The sequence below is a fragment of the Scleropages formosus genome, chromosome 20, assembly GCF_900964775.1.
Source record: "Scleropages formosus chromosome 20, fSclFor1.1, whole genome shotgun sequence".
In the NCBI taxonomy this organism is placed as follows: Eukaryota; Metazoa; Chordata; class Actinopteri; order Osteoglossiformes; family Osteoglossidae; genus Scleropages; species Scleropages formosus.
The window spans coordinates 23,312,950-23,333,092 of record NC_041825.1 but is presented as its reverse complement, the minus strand read 5'-3'; the positions used below and the strand labels follow the sequence as shown (position 1 = coordinate 23,333,092).

General features: G+C 46.7%; 1 protein-coding gene across 3 annotated transcripts; it reads left to right on the top strand.

Annotated features, from left to right (window-relative positions):
- Positions 1-2,468: 2,468 nt before the first annotated feature.
- Positions 2,469-19,844, top strand: LOC108940087 (heat-stable enterotoxin receptor-like). 3 transcript variants are annotated; one of them, XM_018761944.2, is made up of 27 exons: positions 2,469-3,148; positions 4,056-4,168; positions 4,307-4,374; positions 6,038-6,256; positions 6,770-6,888; positions 8,060-8,156; positions 8,366-8,480; positions 8,915-9,062; positions 9,656-9,744; positions 10,194-10,311; positions 10,814-10,898; positions 12,005-12,107; positions 13,178-13,240; positions 13,422-13,493; positions 13,603-13,707; positions 13,917-14,003; positions 14,952-15,084; positions 15,287-15,424; positions 15,853-15,941; positions 16,247-16,338; positions 16,490-16,648; positions 16,856-17,048; positions 17,417-17,591; positions 17,792-17,890; positions 18,076-18,170; positions 18,243-18,319; positions 18,889-19,844. In XM_018761944.2, exons 1-27 carry the CDS (start codon positions 2,956-2,958, stop codon positions 19,091-19,093), a joined length of 3,249 nt encoding a protein of 1,082 aa, XP_018617460.2. In that variant the 5' UTR covers positions 2,469-2,955; the 3' UTR covers positions 19,094-19,844. The 3 variants fall into 3 exon arrangements, with proteins under 3 accessions (XP_018617460.2, XP_018617462.2, XP_018617463.2); XM_018761946.2 differs by lacking the exons at positions 13,603-13,707; positions 13,917-14,003; XM_018761947.2 differs by lacking the exons at positions 13,422-13,493; positions 13,603-13,707; positions 13,917-14,003.
- Positions 19,845-20,143: the final 299 nt, after the last annotated feature.

Genomic DNA, 20,143 nt, shown 5'->3' with positions numbered 1-20,143 from the left:
ATGACAGAACCACACCGGAGCACCAATAGAAAATGTCTTTGTAGCTTTGACTTAATGTGATTCGATGATTCAAATGACTTTAGGGTTACAACCTTTATGGGGCTACAAACAGACATCCAGCCCCGTTTATACTGAAAAGGTCACGACACCAGCACCCCATGCTGACGGAAGCTGGTGACTGCATGACATGATAGATGAGAAGTGCTCATGTGAACTGGGACATCAACATCACACCCAGGATGGGACATCAGTCCATCACAAGGCACCCCAAGCAGGACTCGAACCCCAGACCCACTAGAGAGTGGGAGCCAGCCAAACCCGCCGTGCCACTGTATCTGCTACAAATACTACAGCAGTAAATGTACTGAAAAATCTTTGTTAATCTTGCAGACCCAGGGGTGCTCGGCAGTCACTGGTACTTGGACCCCCAAAACTTTTTTTCTTCACCCTTGTCTTTGGTTTGGGAATTCAGTGGGCTTATTTACAGCTATTGCATAGTTACTGTAGCAATTAAATGTATAGCCAGCCTTTTATTTCTAAATAAATAAAAGCAGCACTGAACATAACTGTCAGGTGGCACAATGAGTAGCGCTGATGTCTCACAGCACCTGGATGGTGTGAGAGGATGTGGGTTTGATCCCCACTCATTCCGTGTGGTGTTTGCATGTTCTCCCTGTATCTGTGTGGGTGCCCTCTGGGTGCTCTGGTTTCCTCCCACACTCCAAAGACATGCTGTTTAGGTTCAGCTATAGCGTGTGAGTGACAGAGAGAGTGTGTTCCACTGATGTATGGATGAGTGACCCAGTGTAAGTCACCACAGTGAATAAGGTGTGTGGGCTGGTAACACTACATAGTATCCATTGTAAGTTGCTTTGGAGAAAAGCATCTGCTAAATATAAAATGTAAATGTATTATACCTCTGATCCTTAGTTCTGTGCCACTGTGAGGAAAAGCTCTGTAAAAATAAATGGAATTGAACTGCTGAACTGAAAAGGCGAGGAGCCAGCGTAGTAGCTTCTCACATCAGCGAAGTGAGAACAAACTCCTGCTGGAAGGTAGAGAGAGACTCCACGCCATGGTGGCTGAAGAGCAGACGGGGACTTTCCTACAGAGGAGAGAAACAGTTGGAGCGGAAAGAGAAAAGCAAACCCGCACAGGAAGTGGAGACCATGAGCAGGAGCATCTCGAACACGCGGGTCCGTTGTGCCGCCGCTCCGAGTACACAGCGGAGGTGCTGAGCAAACACCTTTATTGGAAAGTGTTGTGCTATCGGCCCATTTTTATAACAGTGGACATTTATCAGCGGCACAGAGGCCTTCGTTTTACAGCCTTGACAACCTTTGTTCAGTCCCTGTGTCCTGTTCCTTCCCCCAGTGTGTTTCGGTGTGTCGCACTCCCTACCAGCGTGTGTTCCGGTCCCAGTGGAGACCCAGGACGGCCCCCGATCGCCGTCCCACCGCTTCACACGCTTGTCCCACGTCATCTTTGCGCTCTTCCCGCTTCTCCAAACCTCCTCTCCCTCTTTGCACTTATGTTTGAAGAGAGCAAAGCAAACGCATTGAAACACACACACACACACACCGTCTGAACTGCTTGTCCCATATGGGGTCGCGGGGAGCCAGAGCCTAACCCGGAAGCACAGGGCGCAGGGCTGAAGGGGGAGGGGACGCACCCAGGACAGGACGCCAGTCCATCACAAGGCACCCCAAGCGGGACTTGAACCCCAGACCCACCGGAAAGCAACCCACTGCACCACCGCACCCCCCCCCCCCCCCCGCATTGAAACAGCTCGCACATTTATACGTTTATGCCCTGGCCATAAATCTTCATGGACAATAAACTCCAGTGTGAAAATGGCATGTTTAGAAACTGCAAGTGCAATAAGAAAGAAGGTCTCCCGAGTGCCAGCGGGAGCCGGGAGACCCTCGGCGACAGCCTGCTCTCTCCTCCCACTTTCACAACTGCGCATGCATGTCTTCACCAGAAGGTCCGATTTGTAACGTAGGACGCAACCTGCGCCACGCAGCAGGAAACATTTCTGCTCCTTTCTTAAAGCATTCCTTCTCTTCCTTTATCAATGGTTTGATTTGTTCTGGAGAAACGCAGCCGACAGCAGGGCCGCAAGCTCAGCTGCGTGTGTCCCTGCAGCCGAGCGCAGTTTTTTGTTTTTTTTTGTTTTTTTTTTTTGTTTTTTCCCATGAAGCCCTTGAGAGGCCTGTGAGATGGCCATGAGACGCCCCCCCCCCCCCCCCCCCCCCGCCTTGTCCTTCCCCCATCTCGGTTGTTCATTAACGCACCGAGCGCAGGCGAAAAAGAGCAGGCGAGAGGAGTCGAAGAAAAGGGACGGGGAAACGTACGGCTGAAAAGAGCAGGAGAAGAGCAAGGAAAAGCAGGGAGAGAGAAGAGGAGAGACAGGAAAAGCGCAGGAGAAGAAAGAAAAGCGGAAGAAAGTGAGCGGGGGGGGGGGGGGGATGAACAGGTGACCTGCAAACGGAGAGGAAACCAGAGCTCAGACACGACTCACTTTTACACCCTGTTCACCATGAATTGAGCAGTAATCTGTTCCCTCTGCTTCTGAGGACCAGCCTGGGCTTTGAAATCACCTTGGGGATTTTTAAGAGACTCTTTCGTTGACTTTCAAGAACATCTCTGAAGAACACAACTCGGACCCATGTGCAGCCTGAATTCGTTCCTGGAGCGGGTGACCTTCGTTTCAGGTTTAATCTGCCAAACCTGATTAGTTATAAACCCCTCTGAGGGACAGCAACTCTGAAGAGCAGGGTGGGAAACATTACTGCACGTCCACATCTCAACAACATTGCTGGGGATCTGGGGACGATGTAACTGTGAAGCCTCTTTGGGTTGACCTGCAACACGGGGCTGATTAATAATATAACCAGACGGAGTGGCTGGTGGGATTTATGAAGCGGTAAAGGAGCGGCCGATGCGGTGAACATGAGGTGGCTGAGCGCCTGTGCTGTGCTGGTGGTTGCAACCCAATTTCTACCCGTGAGCCCCTGCCTGGATGGGAAGTACCTGCTCAACGTGATCCTCATGGAGGACGAGGGGTCTCCCTGGAGCCTGTCCTACGTGAAAGGGCCGGTGCTCCGTGCCGTCGATACGGATGCCCAGCTCAACCTGGAAGCAGGTACCGCTTCGCGTGAACGATATCTGACATTCTCCCTAAATACAAAATTACCTAATAAATTCTGTGTGTGTACCCTTGAGCATGATAACTAATGAAAACTCACAAACATTTATTATCTGAAATTATATTTATGTGTGAATGAGTGTATATTTATGTATAAATGTATGAGTGTTGAAAGTGACCCTATAGGGATGGTTATGGGTTCACTATAGGGTTATGGGTTAATATTTTATACAAGAACATGTGAACCCTGTAGGGATGGTTATTATTCTTGTATAGAATCTTAAAATAAACGAACAAAATATAAATCTTAAAATGAACTTATAAAACGAATAAATGACTATAATTTACACGCCTGATTCTTCTTACCTACTCGGCTTAACCAAAGCATGGACTTTTCCGATTTTACACGTGCGCTACTCTGCGTTTCTACTACGCGCACGATTTCCTCTAAAGCGGCACGTGGAACTGGTCGTTACACACCCGTTATGTCACACGAGAGACACCGATTCTCATTAAATAATGATTTCGTGGTGAATCTAAGGGACGCGAGGCACTTTCAGGGCAGCGCTGCATCGCCTTAAATTTTATGTGTCATTCCTGTCGAACCATTTACAACTAGCGACTTAACTGAAGGACACGTTGAGTAACTCCCGGTGATGTTCTTTGTGACTAAAATAGAAGCTTTTTGTGAAACACACAGAAAACACCAAATTTCACTAATGTATTTGTGGGCAAAATATTTAAATATACACTATCTATCTATCTATCTATCTATCTATCTATCTATCTATCTATCTATCTATCTATACTGTAGATATATGTAGAATATGCATCTTGTTTCAAAACAATAAGAATGCACATTTCATTAATTTTTCCCACTTTCACCACCTTTGACTGTGCTAAGGAATAGACCGCAACCTGACAATCAACTTCAACGGGTTTAAAACCAATCTCTACCGGCGCAAGGGCTGTGCCAGCAGTACCTGTGAAGGAGTAGAGAAGCTCAAGGAGCTGACTGTAAGTACAGCCGACCTCCTTCTTTAGGGGCCCGTAAAGGGTTAATCCATCTTAAGCGATAAGTGAAGGGTCAAATGTCTGTCTTGAAATGTACTTTTGTTTTGTCTCTGCCTTCACCCCCCACTACCCGTGTTTCAGAGTAAAAATGAAGTGGGCTGTGCCCTATTGGGACCGACCTGCACATACGCCACCTTCCAGATGGTGGAGTGAGTACAGCACTTTGTTCCATTCATTTACTTCTACTTACTTCAGCCAATGTGTGTGTGTGTGTGTGTGTGTGTGTGTGTGTGTGTGTGTGTGTGTGTTTGTTTTTTTTCAACCTGTCTCCACACCCTTTCTCCATTCCCAATTTGTCAGATCCTATCCTTCTCATTCTTGCCCCGCCTCTGTCCTTCACGACGCTTTGCCTATACACGTCGGTTTAGGTAAGACCGTAACTCAAAAGGGGGGGCCGTGCAGTTGTGCAGCTGTGGCACCTATGACATGTGGCACGTGCCCCATCCGGACCGAGAAGCCAGGTTACACTCTGGCTCTTTTAAAACTTCATCATCGGTAAATTCTCCATACGCTCCCCCTCTTTTTGGGTTTGTCTCTTCCATCAAATCCCACAGTTAAACGAATTCCTGTTGCAAGGGGGTCGAATTACTGTTATTGCTTATGGAAAAAAATTGGTTCCCGTACAAAAAATATGCCGCTTACCCATTAATTGAAATGCTGAAATGCAAGGGTTTTTTTTGTGCATGACAGTGATGACACCAGCATATTTTATATTTGTAACTGAATTATATCTGTAGCCAGTCTAATTATTAAATTAGCCAGTTTTATTACATTAAATTAATAATGAAAAATCGCAAAATTCGTTTATTTTCATTCATTCATTCATTCACACACAGTCCACAACCGCTTGTCCTGAGCGGGGTCGCGGTAAGCCGGAGCCTAACCCGGCAACACAGGACGGGGACACACACCCCAGGTGGGATGCAAGTCCTCCGCAAGGCATCCCAAGAAGGACTCGAACCCCAGACCCACCACACAGCAGGTGCTGGCCAAACCTGCTGCACCACTCCCCCCTTCATTCATTCATTTGCTCATTATCAATAACCCCTTGTCCAATGCAGACTCACAAATGTCCTTCCTTTGGACTTGTAACTGTCAATTAAATTAAAGAATAATAGTAATAGTAATAGTAATTGTATTATCGAATTTGATATTTCATCCATCCATCCATCCATTCACCTGTAATAATCGATTCTCCTGAGCAGGGTTGTGATGAACTGATGCCTATCCTGGTAACATTAGGAGGTGGGGGATTTCAGTCCCAATGGTAGATTTACCTTAGCTGATGTTTGTTACTGGATGAATCTTTTCATTGGTTTTGTCATGGAATATATGATTGTAGTAGTACATTGAAGGAAAACACCAAGATGGACAATACTAAGGGACATCTTTCGGGTTTGTGTAGCTCTGTTTCAGAAAATCTGATCAAAGCGGTTGTGCAGAATAAAACAGCTGCCGAGGAAGTAAAATGACTGCATAATAGGCAGAAATGCCATTGGACTGAATTTAAGGCCGTTGTATGAAGACAGGACATGTATATACTGTATTTTCATAATCCATTACTGGGGTTTTCTGATGCATGGGAACCCATTACATGAAGGCTCAATGTACTTTCATTGCTCTTTGCTCTGCCTACGAACACAGGCGTCAAGAACACAGGAATACAGTTGTCAGGAGAAACAATGATTGGTTTGAACCGATAGGCCACAGTTCTGTAAGCGCACAATGTTAGCGATCAAAACGCTGCTTAACAATGCAACGCGTGTCTTTGCAGACTACGGTGTTGTCATCTCATGTCTTTCTGTGTCTCAGCCTGGAAATCGGACTGACCCTCAGCATGCCGATCATCTCGGCGGGGAGTTTCGGCCTCTCCTGTGACTACAAGGAGAACCTGACCCGCCTTCTGCCCCCGGCACGGAAGGTCTCCAGCTTCTTCATTCACTTCTGGAACTATTCGCACGATGGGCTGAAGTCCACTTGGGAGACGGCCTACGTCTACAAGAAGCCCGAGAACTCCGAGGACTGCTTCTGGTGAGCCTCTGTGTCTAGAGCGTGCGGACCAGGCTATAGTCACACCTGGTGTCTACAAGACTGGAAGGAGAAGTAGAGAATGTGGAGAATGTTTTCAGTTTAAAGATCTGCTTTGAAACAGTGATAATAAATCAATCAATGGAAGAGCATAATAGTAGTAGTAGCAGTGGTGATGTATCCTGTCCTGGGACCACCCTGCTTTGCATCTGGGATAGATTCTGGAACACCATTCTCTACACCGGAGAGGTGGTTGTTGATAAGGGACGGATGGATAACAGTACTCTAGACTCTAGGCTGTTGAGATCACACTGTTGTAACTTGTCCCGTCGCACAGTTGTCCTGGAAGGAAAGGTGCTGTAGGGGCCCTAATGAACCTGACTGGCACCAGTAAAAATATCCAGCTGTATAAAGGGGTAATATTCTGAGTTGCCTAGAATTTTACACGGTTGAATAAAATGATAAAGTCATTGGCTAAGAAACAAAATAAGAGTAAATAACAAGATTGTGTCCCAGGTACATCAATGCTCTTGAGGCGTCTTCTGCTCTTTTCGCGTCCACGATCCAACGGGAGGTACTGCGGCAAGAAGAGGATCTCCGTGAAAAGCTGAACTCCACAAACAGGAAAAGCAACTGTACGTGTCCCTCGCAAGGACCACATCGGTCCACCTTCCAGTGCTGACATCGGGGTTCGCCGTGATCGTAGTCTCATCGACTCAAATGACGTATTTTGTGGGCTGGTGATTTATGAACCCTGGGCATTTATATTGACATATATTCATTTAGCAAACGCCTTTTCTCCAAAGTGATGTACAAGACAGAGTGAATAAAAGCACATTGAACTGCAGTTGAGGAGCTTTAGAAACAGACATGCGACTGTAAAAACACTCCGCTCTTTTTACCAGCCCACATTCCACAGGTAGCTGCCTATAGAATCGGGTCTAGCAGGAAATACAATGGTGATCAGGACAGATGATGTGGTGTAAATTTGTGGAGTTGTTAGGAGATGTGGAGTGAAGTTGGCTCAAAAGAGTTTTTTTTAAAGTCTTCCTGAATGCTGGAGGGATTCAGCAGCTCTGAGGGACAGGGCATTTTCGAGCCTCAGAAAACAAATAACATTATGGGGCACCTGGCAGGTCAGCATTTGCTTTTCGTTGCGTGTTTATGCATTTATTATTCTTTCGAATCACAGCTCGAAGTTGATGTGCAACTTTTTTAAAACCTAGAATAGCTAAGAATAGGCCTCCAGACACTATTGCCAGAATGGCTTGAATTAATTTCTTACCGTAAATACACTTATATAAAAATATTTTTGTTTACATTTGTACATTTTACCTATATATGCCTACATACGCATTGAAAGGGTGCCTGAGGATTCTTGTATTTTAAAAATTACATCCAGATTTTGCAGGGGATGTTTGTAGTGAGGGCTTGCTGTGTGGTGGGTCTGGGGTTCGAGTCCTGCTTGGGGTGCCTTGCAAGGGACTGGCGTCCTGCCCGGGGTGTGTCCCCTCCTCCTCCAGCCTTGCGCCCTGTGTTGCTGGGTTAGGCTCCGGTTCGGCGCGACCCCAATCGGGACAAGCGGCTGTAGACATTATGTGTGTGTACTTGTAGTGATGAGTATGTGCTTCTTGTCTGGAAGTACTGTTGTCCATGGTGACCGATGTTTCCATGTGTTCTGGAGAGTTGTTTTAAAGTGGTGCCATCTGGTCCCCGATTTCTCATTTGCTGATTTGTTAAAAATGACCCACAGCAAATCGTCAGTTATTGTTCAGACTGATATTTGCTTTCAATTCCTCACCGCAGTGTTCATCATCTGCGGGACCCCGGACGACATTGTCCGTCTGAAAAACGGATCGGAGCAGAATCCCAACATCGTCTTCATTCTCATCGACCTTTACAAGTCAGTTTTCTAACAACGTTGCATGAGCTGATCAGACTCCCCGTCCAGCTCCAGTATTCTGCATTCAGTACGAGCTCAGAAAAGTCTTGCTTCTGTGCCTCTTTGACACAACTCGGTACAAACTCTGTCCTGGATGTTGAACGTCAAGGGACTTGCACAACGACAATAATGAAAATTTATAATAATATAATATAATTCCTTGTCCGCAGCACTGGGTATTATACCAACACATCGTCTATACCTGCCATGAGCAATGTGCTCGTGCTCACGATGCCCAACATGAGGAACTACACCCTGGACTCCAGCTTCAACAGCAATAACACTGTGAGACACTCAGCTGTACCGTTTTCCTTTGTGTGCACGTGTCTCCACATCTTTGCCCTTGACCTCAGTCAGCGATTGGAAGTAATCATCATCTGCAGCTCCTGTCCGCGCAGCTGTTCTTCCCTACCTGAGCATTTCTACCCGCAGCTCTATTCGTACTCATGTCCGACACTTTTATCTATTTCCACTGACCTCACTTACGCTTTTGCACTTTTAACCATCCGCACACGAAGACTCTTTAGCGGTGCCCTTCGGGTAGTTTTACTCGAGAGTAAAACAGCAATGCCCCAATTGTGACTTCATCTGCCAACCTTTTGACCTTGCTTCTCTTTGTCTAATGCCTTTAAATGAAGTAAATCATAAAGCAGCCACAGTACAATAGCTACGATTGTAATATCACACCGGGCCTCTCTCTGCCTTGAATTTCCACCCAGGAGGAGATAACTAATGACTATCTGGCTGCGTACCATGATGCGGTTCTGCTTTTCGGCCAGGTGATGAGGAAGCTGTGGAGCGCTACGCCGCTGACCGAACAGAAACGCTTTGTGGACATCCGGTACTTCAGGAACATCTCCTTCAGTGGTAGGAGTCCAAAGGGAACATGACTGAGGAGCTCTGATTTTACCGATTTGGAGTGACACTCACGTGATTTTACAGTATAGTGTCCCTTATTACGAACATCATCTGCGAATTTCACGTACAGTAACTCCTCGTATTATGAACGTTCCGGTTGCGAACGTTCAAAGATACGGACACCTTCCGGTTTGTTTAATCATTTATTTAGTTTAATTTGCTTAATTGCACATTCTTTACTTTTTTTTTTTTCTAAAATATCTCCCGGCTGCAGAGCACAACCTGTATTTATGCGCCGAACAGATAGATGGCGATGAAAACACCCAGTGAGATTACAGCAGTTTCACTGTAGCTCGACGTTAATCGAAAATCTAACAAGGGATTTTTTTTTATTTCTTGTAGACATTTTCACACGGTATAATCAGTGACTAACTCAAGGGACAGTTGTATTAACCTCTTATTGACTGTGACTTAGAAGTACTTTGAAGCTACGAATACGTATGGCTCATGAACATAGTATGAGCGGTGTAGATTATACGGTATGTGTACGCACAGTGCAGTATTTGCGAGGTACAGTGCGTTTTCTGTGTGTCTGTGCACAGACAACACAGCAGGCGGAACCTATGTACTGGACCGGCACGGGGATCGAGATGTGAATTTTTCCATCCTCTACACTACCAAGGACAATCAGGTAGAACCCAGCTCTCCTACAGAGCCAACAGTGCACCATGGTGAAATACAGCATCTCCTTACAAAACATATTAGGTTCGGGCTGCTATTATACTCTTATAGTTAATTTGCATAAGTGTGTTGGTCTGTGTTTTACGTTATCATAAACCCAGAGTGATGATGACCCTTTTTATTTGACTGTCCTGCTTTATCGCATGTGTCACCACTGTGATCTGTGATGGTGCTGTGGTCAGCGTGTTAAATATTTGGCATTAATATTGCAGGAAAACAACCCAAAGAGAGGGATTTGTGCTTCTATGTGCTTTGTGCTTTATCAAGGCATCCAACCTGAGATGAAGGTGTATAAGTAGCAGTGTAGCGCAGTATAACTGTAAAGCCGAATAAACGTATGTGTCGAGTGAATGGGCTACGAAGTGACCACAGTGACCACAGAACCCTCTTTTCCCGCAGTACCAACAGCTGTTTGCATTCAACACAGCAAAGAACAAGACCTACGTCATCGCCCAGAACCCCACTTTGTCCTGGGCTGGTAACCGCCTGCCAGACGACAGTCCCAAAGAGAAGACTGGTAAGGAAGAAACAGGGCTAATTCGCCCATTGGCCCCCTTATCTTCAGCACTAATAACTTGTTAATAATTAGATAGATAGAATAATTAGAAAGAGTGTTCTATACCTTTGACCTCCTACCAGTCAGTTCAGAGTTTGCCCTGAGCAGAATTGCTTTGCACCTGGTCTCAAATGCTTGCATTCTTCCAAAAAATCAAGGTTAAGAGGTTGTAGCTTTGTTTCAGAAATTCCAGAGTAAATCATGTGGGTAAATTATCCCTTCAGCAGAAAAGGACAAAGTCACACTGGCTCTCCGACTGTCAGTTTGATGCTTAGCTGATGCTTTTTTCCAAAGCGACTTACAATATTTGACCCATTCGTACAGCCCGTATTTTTACGGGAACAAGAGTAAGTATTTTGGTCAGGGGTTCTATAGTAGTAGGGAGGGGGTCTTGAACCAGCAACCTTCAGGTTTAGGAGTTGTCATGTGGGAGAGATGGACTGTGTGCCTTGTGTATTTCCAGATCTGCTACAGGACCGTGACATCATCGTTATCATCCTGGGTGTCACAGTGGTGGTGGTGGCTGCCATCGCACTTATCTTCTACAGGTGATGGAACCCTCTTCCACCCCTCAATCTCAGCCATCCTGCGCCATGTCTGGAGATCCTTCACTGCTTCTCTAAGTGTTCATATTCATATTCAACCAAGAATGTGTGGGGGGGGCGGCAGGTTTGGCCTGTGCCTGCTCTCCAGTGGGTCTGGGGTTCAAGTCCTGCTTGGGGTGCCTTGCTATGGACTGGCATCCCCTCCTGGGTGTGTCCCCTCCCCCTCCAGCCCTGTGCCCTGTGTTGCTGGGTTAGGCTCCGGTTCACTGCAACCTCACTTGGGTCAAGTGGTTTCAGACAATGTGTATGTAATCTTTGTTTTACACTCAGTCAGTCATAAAAATTGTGCCAGAGTACAGAAAAAGATATTATAAAATTTTAAAATCTGTGCAAGATAATCTAACTGCAAAATTAAACCCTTTTTTCATTTGCAACGATGAAAGGAAATCTGTGTTTTTAAGTAATACTTTGCTACTTTACCAGGTTATGGACTTGTTATGCAGTTATCCTGTTTTCTCTATAAAGGAAGACCGATATTGTACCTGTCTTGGCATGTTCTGCTGATACCTTTAATGCTCAAAATAATCCTGAACTCAGTTGAACACTATATTATAAACAGTGTCAGGTGACTCCTTTTCTGAAGAATATTAAAACGTAGTAGGATTTTTAAAACTCATAATTTTGGTATGTACATTTATTCATTTAGGAGACGCCTTTCTCCAAAGCGACGTACATCTCATATTTTTCTAAAAATTAAGAATAGGTATTTTGCAAGTAGGGGGTGCGGTGGCACAGTAGGTTTGGCCTGTGCCTGCTCTCAGGTGGGTCTGGGGTTTAAGTCCCGCTTGGGGTACCTTGCGATGGACTGGCGTCCTGTCCTGGGTGTGTTCCCTCCAGCCTTACGCCTGGTGTTGCCAGGCTAGGCTCCGATTTGCCGCGACCCCACTTCGGACAAGAGGTTTCACAGAATGTGTGTGTGTGTACTTTGCAAGTTTAGACCTGAAGATAAGACTGCCATCTATCACTCAACTGGAAGAGTTTTGTAAAGGCATTACCTGAGCAACACAACTAATTGTAGGTATTTACCTTGATAACCGTTCTTGCAACAGACAGAACAGGAAGGGCCGCCAGATCCAGAAGCGATGGTCCCACATCGTCCCAGACCTGATTTCTCCGTTGGACGCCAGTGAAAGAAGCCTTGTCTCTCTGAAGGTATGCTCATCTTCTGCTCACTCCTACTGGTAACCTGGAGGGACCCTGCTCTTGTACCCTTGAGCAAAGTATTACCCTGAAGTTCTTCAGGAAAACATTTAACACTGTAAAAGAAGTAATGACTTTTAACATTTTTTCAATTATTTTAATAATAAAATACAAAACTTCACCTCCTTGTTGCTTAGTTGATAGGGATATTTTTGCCAGAGGGACTTTAGCCACATCTTCTGAAGGCCTAGAGTCTGCGAACAGCTGGTATGTGGTGTACAGTGCATATGAAAGTTTCCACCACCCCCCCTCCAGACTTTCAGATTGCATTGTTCTACGTTACAGTTCCATGCTGTATTTAACTGAATTTTCACCACTCGTCAGCACAAAGTATAACACAACCCTTTTACAGCACATCGTGCTGGGTGAAGCGTGGTGGTGGGAGCTTTGAGGATGCTTTTCTGCTCCAGGGACTGGAGAACCCATAAAGATAGAAGGAAATGGATGGGGTTCATTCTTTAGGAAAACTTCCTGCAATCCACAAGAGCGATGGGATCTGGAAGAAGATTTAACGTCCAACAGGGCAATGATTCAAAGCATACCGCAAAAGCCATTCTGGAGTAGTTTAAAATCAAGAAGGTCATTGTCCTGGAGTGGACCAGTCAAAGCCCAGACCTCATTCCAGTGCACAAATAGTCTCCGTCCAACTTGATGGAGCTTCAGCAATTATAAAGAGCAATGGGCCAAAATTTCGGTGCCAAGATGCGCAATGCTGTTGGACGCTTACTCAAGGAGTCTAACTGCTGCCAAAGGTGGTCCAACTAAGTATTAACTTGGCAACGGGGTGAACAGTTACGCGTTCAGATATTTTTTTGTTTTTTATTTTTACCCAATTTGGTAAAATGTCTGGATTTTTTTTCACTTCGGCATTCTGGAGAATTTTGTTTAGACAAGTGACAAAAATTCTTAGTTAAATACATCATGGTTCTCTGCTATAAAACAATAAAAAGTGAAAAAGTCTAAGGGGAGGTGGAGACCCCTTTGTCCAGTTCACTGTTTGCCTGTTTACTCATGTTCCCCAGATTGACGAAGATCACAGAAAGGACAAGAACGACTTCATTCGCCGCGGCCGCTATGACAAAAAGGTGCTTAATCATTCCGTGATCCATCTTCCTCATTCTGCGGTCTGATACCCTGCTCTCGGTTCCTGTTCAGGCCCACGTCGCTGTCGTTTTAGGGCCTGAGCTCAGGACACCTCTTCACTGTCTCACACGCACGTTGCTGCTGCCGCGCTCCGATGTCACCCCTCTTTTACTTTGCTCTTAGATTGTGATCCTCAAGGAGCTGAAGAACACGGACGGCTACTTCAACGAGAAACAGAGAATCGAGCTCAACGCGGTAAATCGTTCCCTGGTCCCATCGGTGCATGGGCCTCTCCAACATATGCGGCACTTGACGGCGTGTCCCTGCCTTACCCTGTCCCTGTGTGTTGCTCTGCTCCGATCAGCTCCTGCAGATTGACTATTACAACCTGACCAAGTTTTATGGCACGGTCAAGTTTGAGCAAGGTGTGTTCGGAGTGTTCGAGTACTGCGAGAGAGGGTCCCTCAGGGTGAGCTCACGAGTGTTGCAACATTCGCCTGATGTCACTGGGCCGATTGTCTTCCACTCCAAGCGTTTTTATTGCCTAGCGGACGCTAAACATAGAACACTCACTGTCTAGTTCCTGGAACGTCGGATTCCTAACACACACACACACACATACAGACACTCGCACAGAGTGACACACACCAAATAAGCCGTGGGTCTCTCTTTCTGCAGTATGTGCTGAATGATAAGATCTCGTACCCGGAAGAAACGTTCATGGACTGGGAGTTCAAGATTTCGGTCATGTATGACATTGCCAAGGTCAGTTCTACCGTGAATGCCAGCGGAGAACAAAAAAGAGCACACGCATTTCGTCCCAATAAATGGCAGAAATGTGAGCTTGTAAATGAAGGGCGGGACGTGTTGTGTGGTTTAAACTTCACAGAGCTGTGTGAGAGGTAACCGGAGGGCCTCAGTGTGGCCTTGATCGGCCGAACTGAAAAACCTTGCGGCTGGAAAGAAATCAGCCTCAACCCCCTTTGCAAACGTCATGAAGCGGAGCTGAAAGGAGAAAAAAAACGACGAATGGTGTTTGTCATGGCTGGGACACGTGCTCCATTTTGATCCTCAAATTAGTTTATTTTTTGTCTTTAAGGGGAAAGCTGAATGTGAGCAGTATCTGCTAAATACATGTATTCAGTTCAATTTACTTTTACACAGCGCTTTAACACAGGAATATATAAATGTACATGTGTAAAAATGAGGAAAGGAAGCGGTAAAGCGGACGCTCGAACCCGACTCAGCCGGCCATCACCCTGCAGCAAACACGGTTTCGGTCACAGGGGATTGCACATGTCATGTGCAGTTCATCACAAGTTCTCTGAATTCCTTCTTCTCGGAACCTGAAAGGGCTGTTTCACCCCAGCAAATGGTAGAAATGCCCTTCAGTGTGATGGTTGGCGGCGGGGGTGGAGCAGGGCTGGTATAGTGCTTTCTGGAGCCAAACTTTAGTTTCGAATCAGCTGCGCAACGCGACCCTACAGCCTACAGTAGGCAGTTGTCACATGGGAAACAGCCGCTGAACCCTTGGTGCAGGTGCCCTAGGTGTGGCTGTGGAAGTGCGGTATGAAACAGCCTGCAATAAGTCACAGCTGTAATGTAGATAAACTGTAGAGGGACATAAATCCCTTCGGAGCTACGGAGTTGCTTCACGGTGACGCGAGCGGCTGCCGCTGAGCGGGGCGTCTCACCTGTCTCGGCCTCCTTCAGGGCATGTCCTACCTCCACTCCAGCAACATCGAGGTCCACGGCCGCCTCAAGTCCACCAACTGTGTGGTGGACAACCGCATGGTGGTCAAGATCACCGACTTTGGCTGCAACACCATCCTCAACCCGGGAAAAGGTGGGGCAACAGTGTTCCTGTCCCACTTTCCCTGTCCTACTCCTCGTAGGCATTCTCTACTCCTCCAGCTCTTGCTCTCTCTGTTGTCCGTCATTCTCTTCCTCCTTTTCTCCCTTTCTTACTGCCCCTGCTCCCACCTGACCTTTCCCTTGGCCTTCTCCCTGGTCCACTTCTCCTGTCTCACTGACTCTTTGTCCCCCAGACCTGTGGACGGCCCCAGAGCACCTGCGGAAGGAGGGCATCTCCCAGAAGGGCGATGTCTACAGCTTTGCCATCATTGCCCAAGAGATTGTGCTCCGCAAGTGTCCCTTCTACACAGAGACCTGTTCGGATGAAGCGGGTGAGACCCCCGAGACCGACGTCCAAGGGACTCTTTCACACCCTTGGCCTGATTTGACTCTATGGACGACTTCCACCATACATTTGCATCGATTTATTTAGCTGATGCTTCGCTGCATCGCCACCTAGAAGTTTAAGATCGGTCCATCTGAAATGTGTCTTTGGACTGTGTGGGAAAGCTGGCGCACCCAGAGGAAGCAAACACACACAGATGAGGAGAACATACTAAGTCCACCCATAATCAGAATCGAACGCACATGCAAACCCGCAGCACAGAAGCTGTGAGGCGCTAGTGCTACCCGCTGCACCACCGTGCAGCCCTTATTTTACTTCAGATATGCTTAATTTGTGCTTCCGTCATCATGACTGTCCCCTGTCCTTCCATCAGCCATGGCTGAAGTAACATTAGTCTCTTTTTCATCTTTTCAGAAAAGCTGTACAGAGTAGAGTTTCCCAACTGTATTTCGGTCTTCAGACCAGATCTAAACTTTGAGACGGCTGCTGAGCGAGATCTGGAGGTACCAACATTCACTACTTTCTGCTCAGATAGCACTTTGGTGGGCTTGTCTGCAGGGTGCCGCGTGTGTGACCGTAACGTGTGTGTAACTCTTCACGCACGCATGCGGATTTACACGGCACGTAGAGTTTCTGTACCCTGTGAATGTCCAACTTACCTTCAGCTGGTATGTTCTGTGCATCTGTTAACCTTTCTTTATGGGTTTAAGGCCATTTATTTATTTGCACGTGTGTGTGTGAGAGAGAGAGACAGAAGATGTAGCCCCGTTAATCTGTGTGCATTATGTCCTTGATATCATATAATCAGGTGTACATGCTTATTAAAAGCTGCTGGGATGAGGACCCAGAAAGAAGGCCCGACTTCAAGAGGATTGAAGCCTCTCTGGGAAAGATATTCAGGTAGGGTTCCCTCCCTCTTCCGGGGTACTGAGTTAGAGATTTACCCTGGTGTAACACTGTCCGATGTTTCTACTGGAAGGTGTTCCAGCGTTACTGTTACTCGTTCAATGTCGAGCAAAACGCTGAATCCGTGTCGTGTACTGTGTGCCAGCAACCTGCACAACCAGGCCAACGAGAGCTACATGGACAACCTGATCCGGCGGCTGCAGATGTACTCCCGCAACCTGGAGCACTTGGTGGAGGAGAGGACAGCACTGTACAAGGCAGAGAGGGACCGTGCTGACCGCCTCAACTTCATGCTGCTGCCCGGGTCAGTGCTGATAGTGTGTGTGTGTACACTGGGATGTAGACTAAGCCAAGAGAGAGGTGGCCTCAAAAAGCCTGTCGTTAGAATTAATGGTGTACGTGTCCGTGTGCATGAAGGAACTATCCCTAACCCAACCCTAACCCTAACTTTCCATATTCCATAATAAATGAGCTCCACACCTCCTTCTCTTTCTCCTCTTCCTCCTGCTAGTCCTGTGGTGCGCTCTCTGAAAGAGACAGGGCGCGTGGAGCCCGAACTCTTTGAGGAGGTGACCATCTACTTCAGCGACATTGTAGGCTTCACCACGCTCTGCCAGTACAGCACGCCCATGGAGGTGGTAGACATGCTCAACGACATCTACAAGAACTTCGATAGCATTCTGGACAACCATGACGTGTACAAGGTACACAGTGGCGCTATGTCTGATCAAGACTTGTGCATTTGGTGGTACTGCTGGAACCTAAGGGAGGTAGCAGTCAGAAGGTCCTTTCAACCCATGCAGCTGGTTTTTTTTGCACAACAGTTTAGTCAGATGTGTCCTCAACCACATTGCAGGGAAGGCCATGTCAGAACTCATGTGATTCCTAGGGGGAATAAGCAGCTGTTGATAGAAAGTTATTACTCCAGCGCTTTCCAGCACTACCATTCGGCACGTTGCTTTGATGGGGAGTCTGTGAAGGCTTACGCCAAGGTGCAGGTTGGACTAGTTTTACAAAGAATGTGTTCTTGAATGACCCGTCAGTCCCTTGACGAAGATGCGCATCCTGTCAGGTGGAGACAATCGGTGACGCCTACATGGTGGTGTCAGGGCTGCCACGCAGGAATGGGAACCGGCACGCGGTGGACATCTGTCGCATGGCGCTTGACATCCTGGCCTTTATGGGCACCTTCGAGCTGCAACACATGCCAGGCCTGCCTGTCTGGATACGAATCGGGGTCCATTCAGGTGCTTCACTCTCCCACATCCCAACCACGTCCCATCCCTGCTGTATCCACACCACACCTATCCTCCTGTCGCTAGTGTCCTCTGTCTGTCGGAAGCATTGGGAAGCCCATATGGCCTGCTCTTCTGGACTTGAAGGCCTTTTCCTTTGGGAGTTGGCAAACCCATGAATTCATTTGTGTGTGTGTGTACTATGTGTGTAGGTCCATGTGCAGCTGGAGTTGTAGGAATCAAGATGCCGCGGTACTGCCTTTTTGGAGACACTGTAAATACGGCATCTCGGATGGAGTCCACAGGCCAGCGTAAGCATCCTCAATGCTCAACGGGGATAATAAACATCTCTGAACCCATGCCTTCACAACATGTTACATTCAACAATTTTTGGTAGCACGTTTTCACACATCCACGGCACAGAGTCCACACCACAACCCACAGCCACCAGTAAGCCTTGAGGGAGCTAAAATATCACGCATTGCCTTGTCCCCAGCCCTTCGTATCCACGTGAGTCAGCCAACCATCGAGATCCTTCAGAGGACCGACTGCAAATTTGAGTATGAGAAGAGAGGGGAAACCTACTTGAAGGTTGGTGATCAAACCAGCGCTACACACACATGCTGCGGTGACTGGTTTGGAACCAACTCTACTCTGTTTCAGGGCAAAGGCACGGAGACGACATACTGGCTAACCGGTGTAACTGGGGAGAAATACAACTTGCCTACACCTCCGACAGCGTGAGTTCATACTCTTCTCAAACCGCGTTCACACACATTTGCGCCCATTTCCTCATAATACTGGTCAGCACTCTGGCTAAGGGCCTCTAGGCAAGATATTCAAAACGCGTTCATAACACCATGGCCTTCATTTCCTGTGCATTAAGCCCGCATGAACACTACATCAACATTCATAAATTCTTATTGCAGCAACAGTAACCTGCTAGATGCAGTAGATTTTACAGGAAAGCCCCATGCGGAACTGTCATAAGCAAAGTATCAGACCATCACAAATGCTGCATACACATTCTTAAACTATTAACTAGTACTTAACTGACACCTTGGTCCGTGGAGACCTACACATCTAAATAAACTACTTTCGATGATCTACCCATCTGCACAGCAGTCTTGTGAGGCACCAGCACTTGATGACACACAGCGATATGTGAGGCCGTTCATCTGATGAGTTAATCTATTCACTTCTATTCTTCCATTACTGATTATCCCTCTGGATACAGCCTTGATTTTATCACCTTCCCCACAATTTGTTATGTGACAGCCATTCCCTGCCCCTCCAATTCCCTCTGCAGGGAGAACTTCCAGCGCCTGCAGCAGGACTTGGCTGAGATGATTCTCTCCTGCCTGGAGAAACGCTCACTGGAGACAGACGGCAAAGAGATGAGGAAGACGCTCTCCACCAGGCAGAAGAAGAGGGAGAGCGACGAAAGCCAGGGCGACTACCAGCCAGAGTACTTGCACCTGGCCACTGTGGACATTGACGCCATGTACCTGTAGGGTGCCGCGACAGCCAAACAGCAGACGACCCTGGTGGACTTTGGGCATACGCTGTCTGGAAGGAACATTGACCTTTCAGAAGATGAACACAGCCCACGGAGGTCAAAGTGTCTTCAGTTGTGTTAACACAACTAGTCGTAAGCGAAGAACGGCTGGATACACGGCACCAGGGGACAGTGCGAGTCCATTCGGGCACTACCTGTATACCAGGAACTGCACACGAGAGTGGGAGCAAAGCATCACAGAAGTGTCTCGCATCTCTGGAACTTGCGGCAGGAGAGCTGGGAAAACGCGTTGTCTCATTTCCTCATCTAACTTGGTAACAGCATCTCACGAAATATCACCATGTTCCATCAACAGATGCTCACTTTTAATTGGGGCTCTATTCAAGCTTCAAACCCGTTTCTTATGGATAACTGCACTTTACAAAGTTTCAAATCTATACATATATATTATGTAATATTAGCATTCATTAGATGTCGATATACATACATTTCATCCTTTCTTCACATTAATTAATGCTTCCACTTGATCTTTGTATGGAAGACAAACCTATTGGGTCATTCAGCTCGGCTACACCACATCATACTAGGAATGTATTTATTGTTCATATTCCGATAATTTATTTCACTTATGTCTTTGTGTCATTGTAATCTCAGAAAATGTGTACACTTTGTTAGGTGTTCTCATTTAAATGCAGCAAATTTGATAAAAGTATTACATTAACTGTATTTCTCAGAAAACCGAAATTGTAAAACAAAGTTAACACTACAAGTATGCTGCAATGTATTAATGTATGTATTGTGTAGATTTTTACTTTGTGCTTTGAACTATAAAGACTTTTTTTAAACGGATTTTTTTGGCTTCTCTCACTCTGTCTGATGCACCGTACACAAGCGAAACGTACTCCACGTCTACTCCTGTAACATCTTTTGCGTGGAGGAAGTGCGGCCGACAAGCTGGAAACCTTCAAACTGCGATCTTCAAGTCTGTAATACCGTGCATAGTTCAAAGATGCATTTAAATATCCAGACATTTCAAGCCCATCTC

What these genes read in the sequence shown, in the direction of transcription:
- LOC108940087 (XM_018761944.2), top strand. Translation starts at nt 2,956, where the DNA reads ATGAGGTGGCTGAGCGCCTGTGCTGTGCTGGTGGTTGCAACCCAATTT. An exon ending in AGAAGCTCAAGGAGCTGACT is followed by an intron (nt 4,169 to 4,306) that starts GTAAGTACAGCC and finishes CCCGTGTTTCAG; the next exon opens with AGTAAAAATGAAGTGGGCTG. An exon ending in ACAACCATGACGTGTACAAG is followed by an intron (nt 17,049 to 17,416) that starts GTACACAGTGGC and finishes GCATCCTGTCAG; the next exon opens with GTGGAGACAATCGGTGACGC.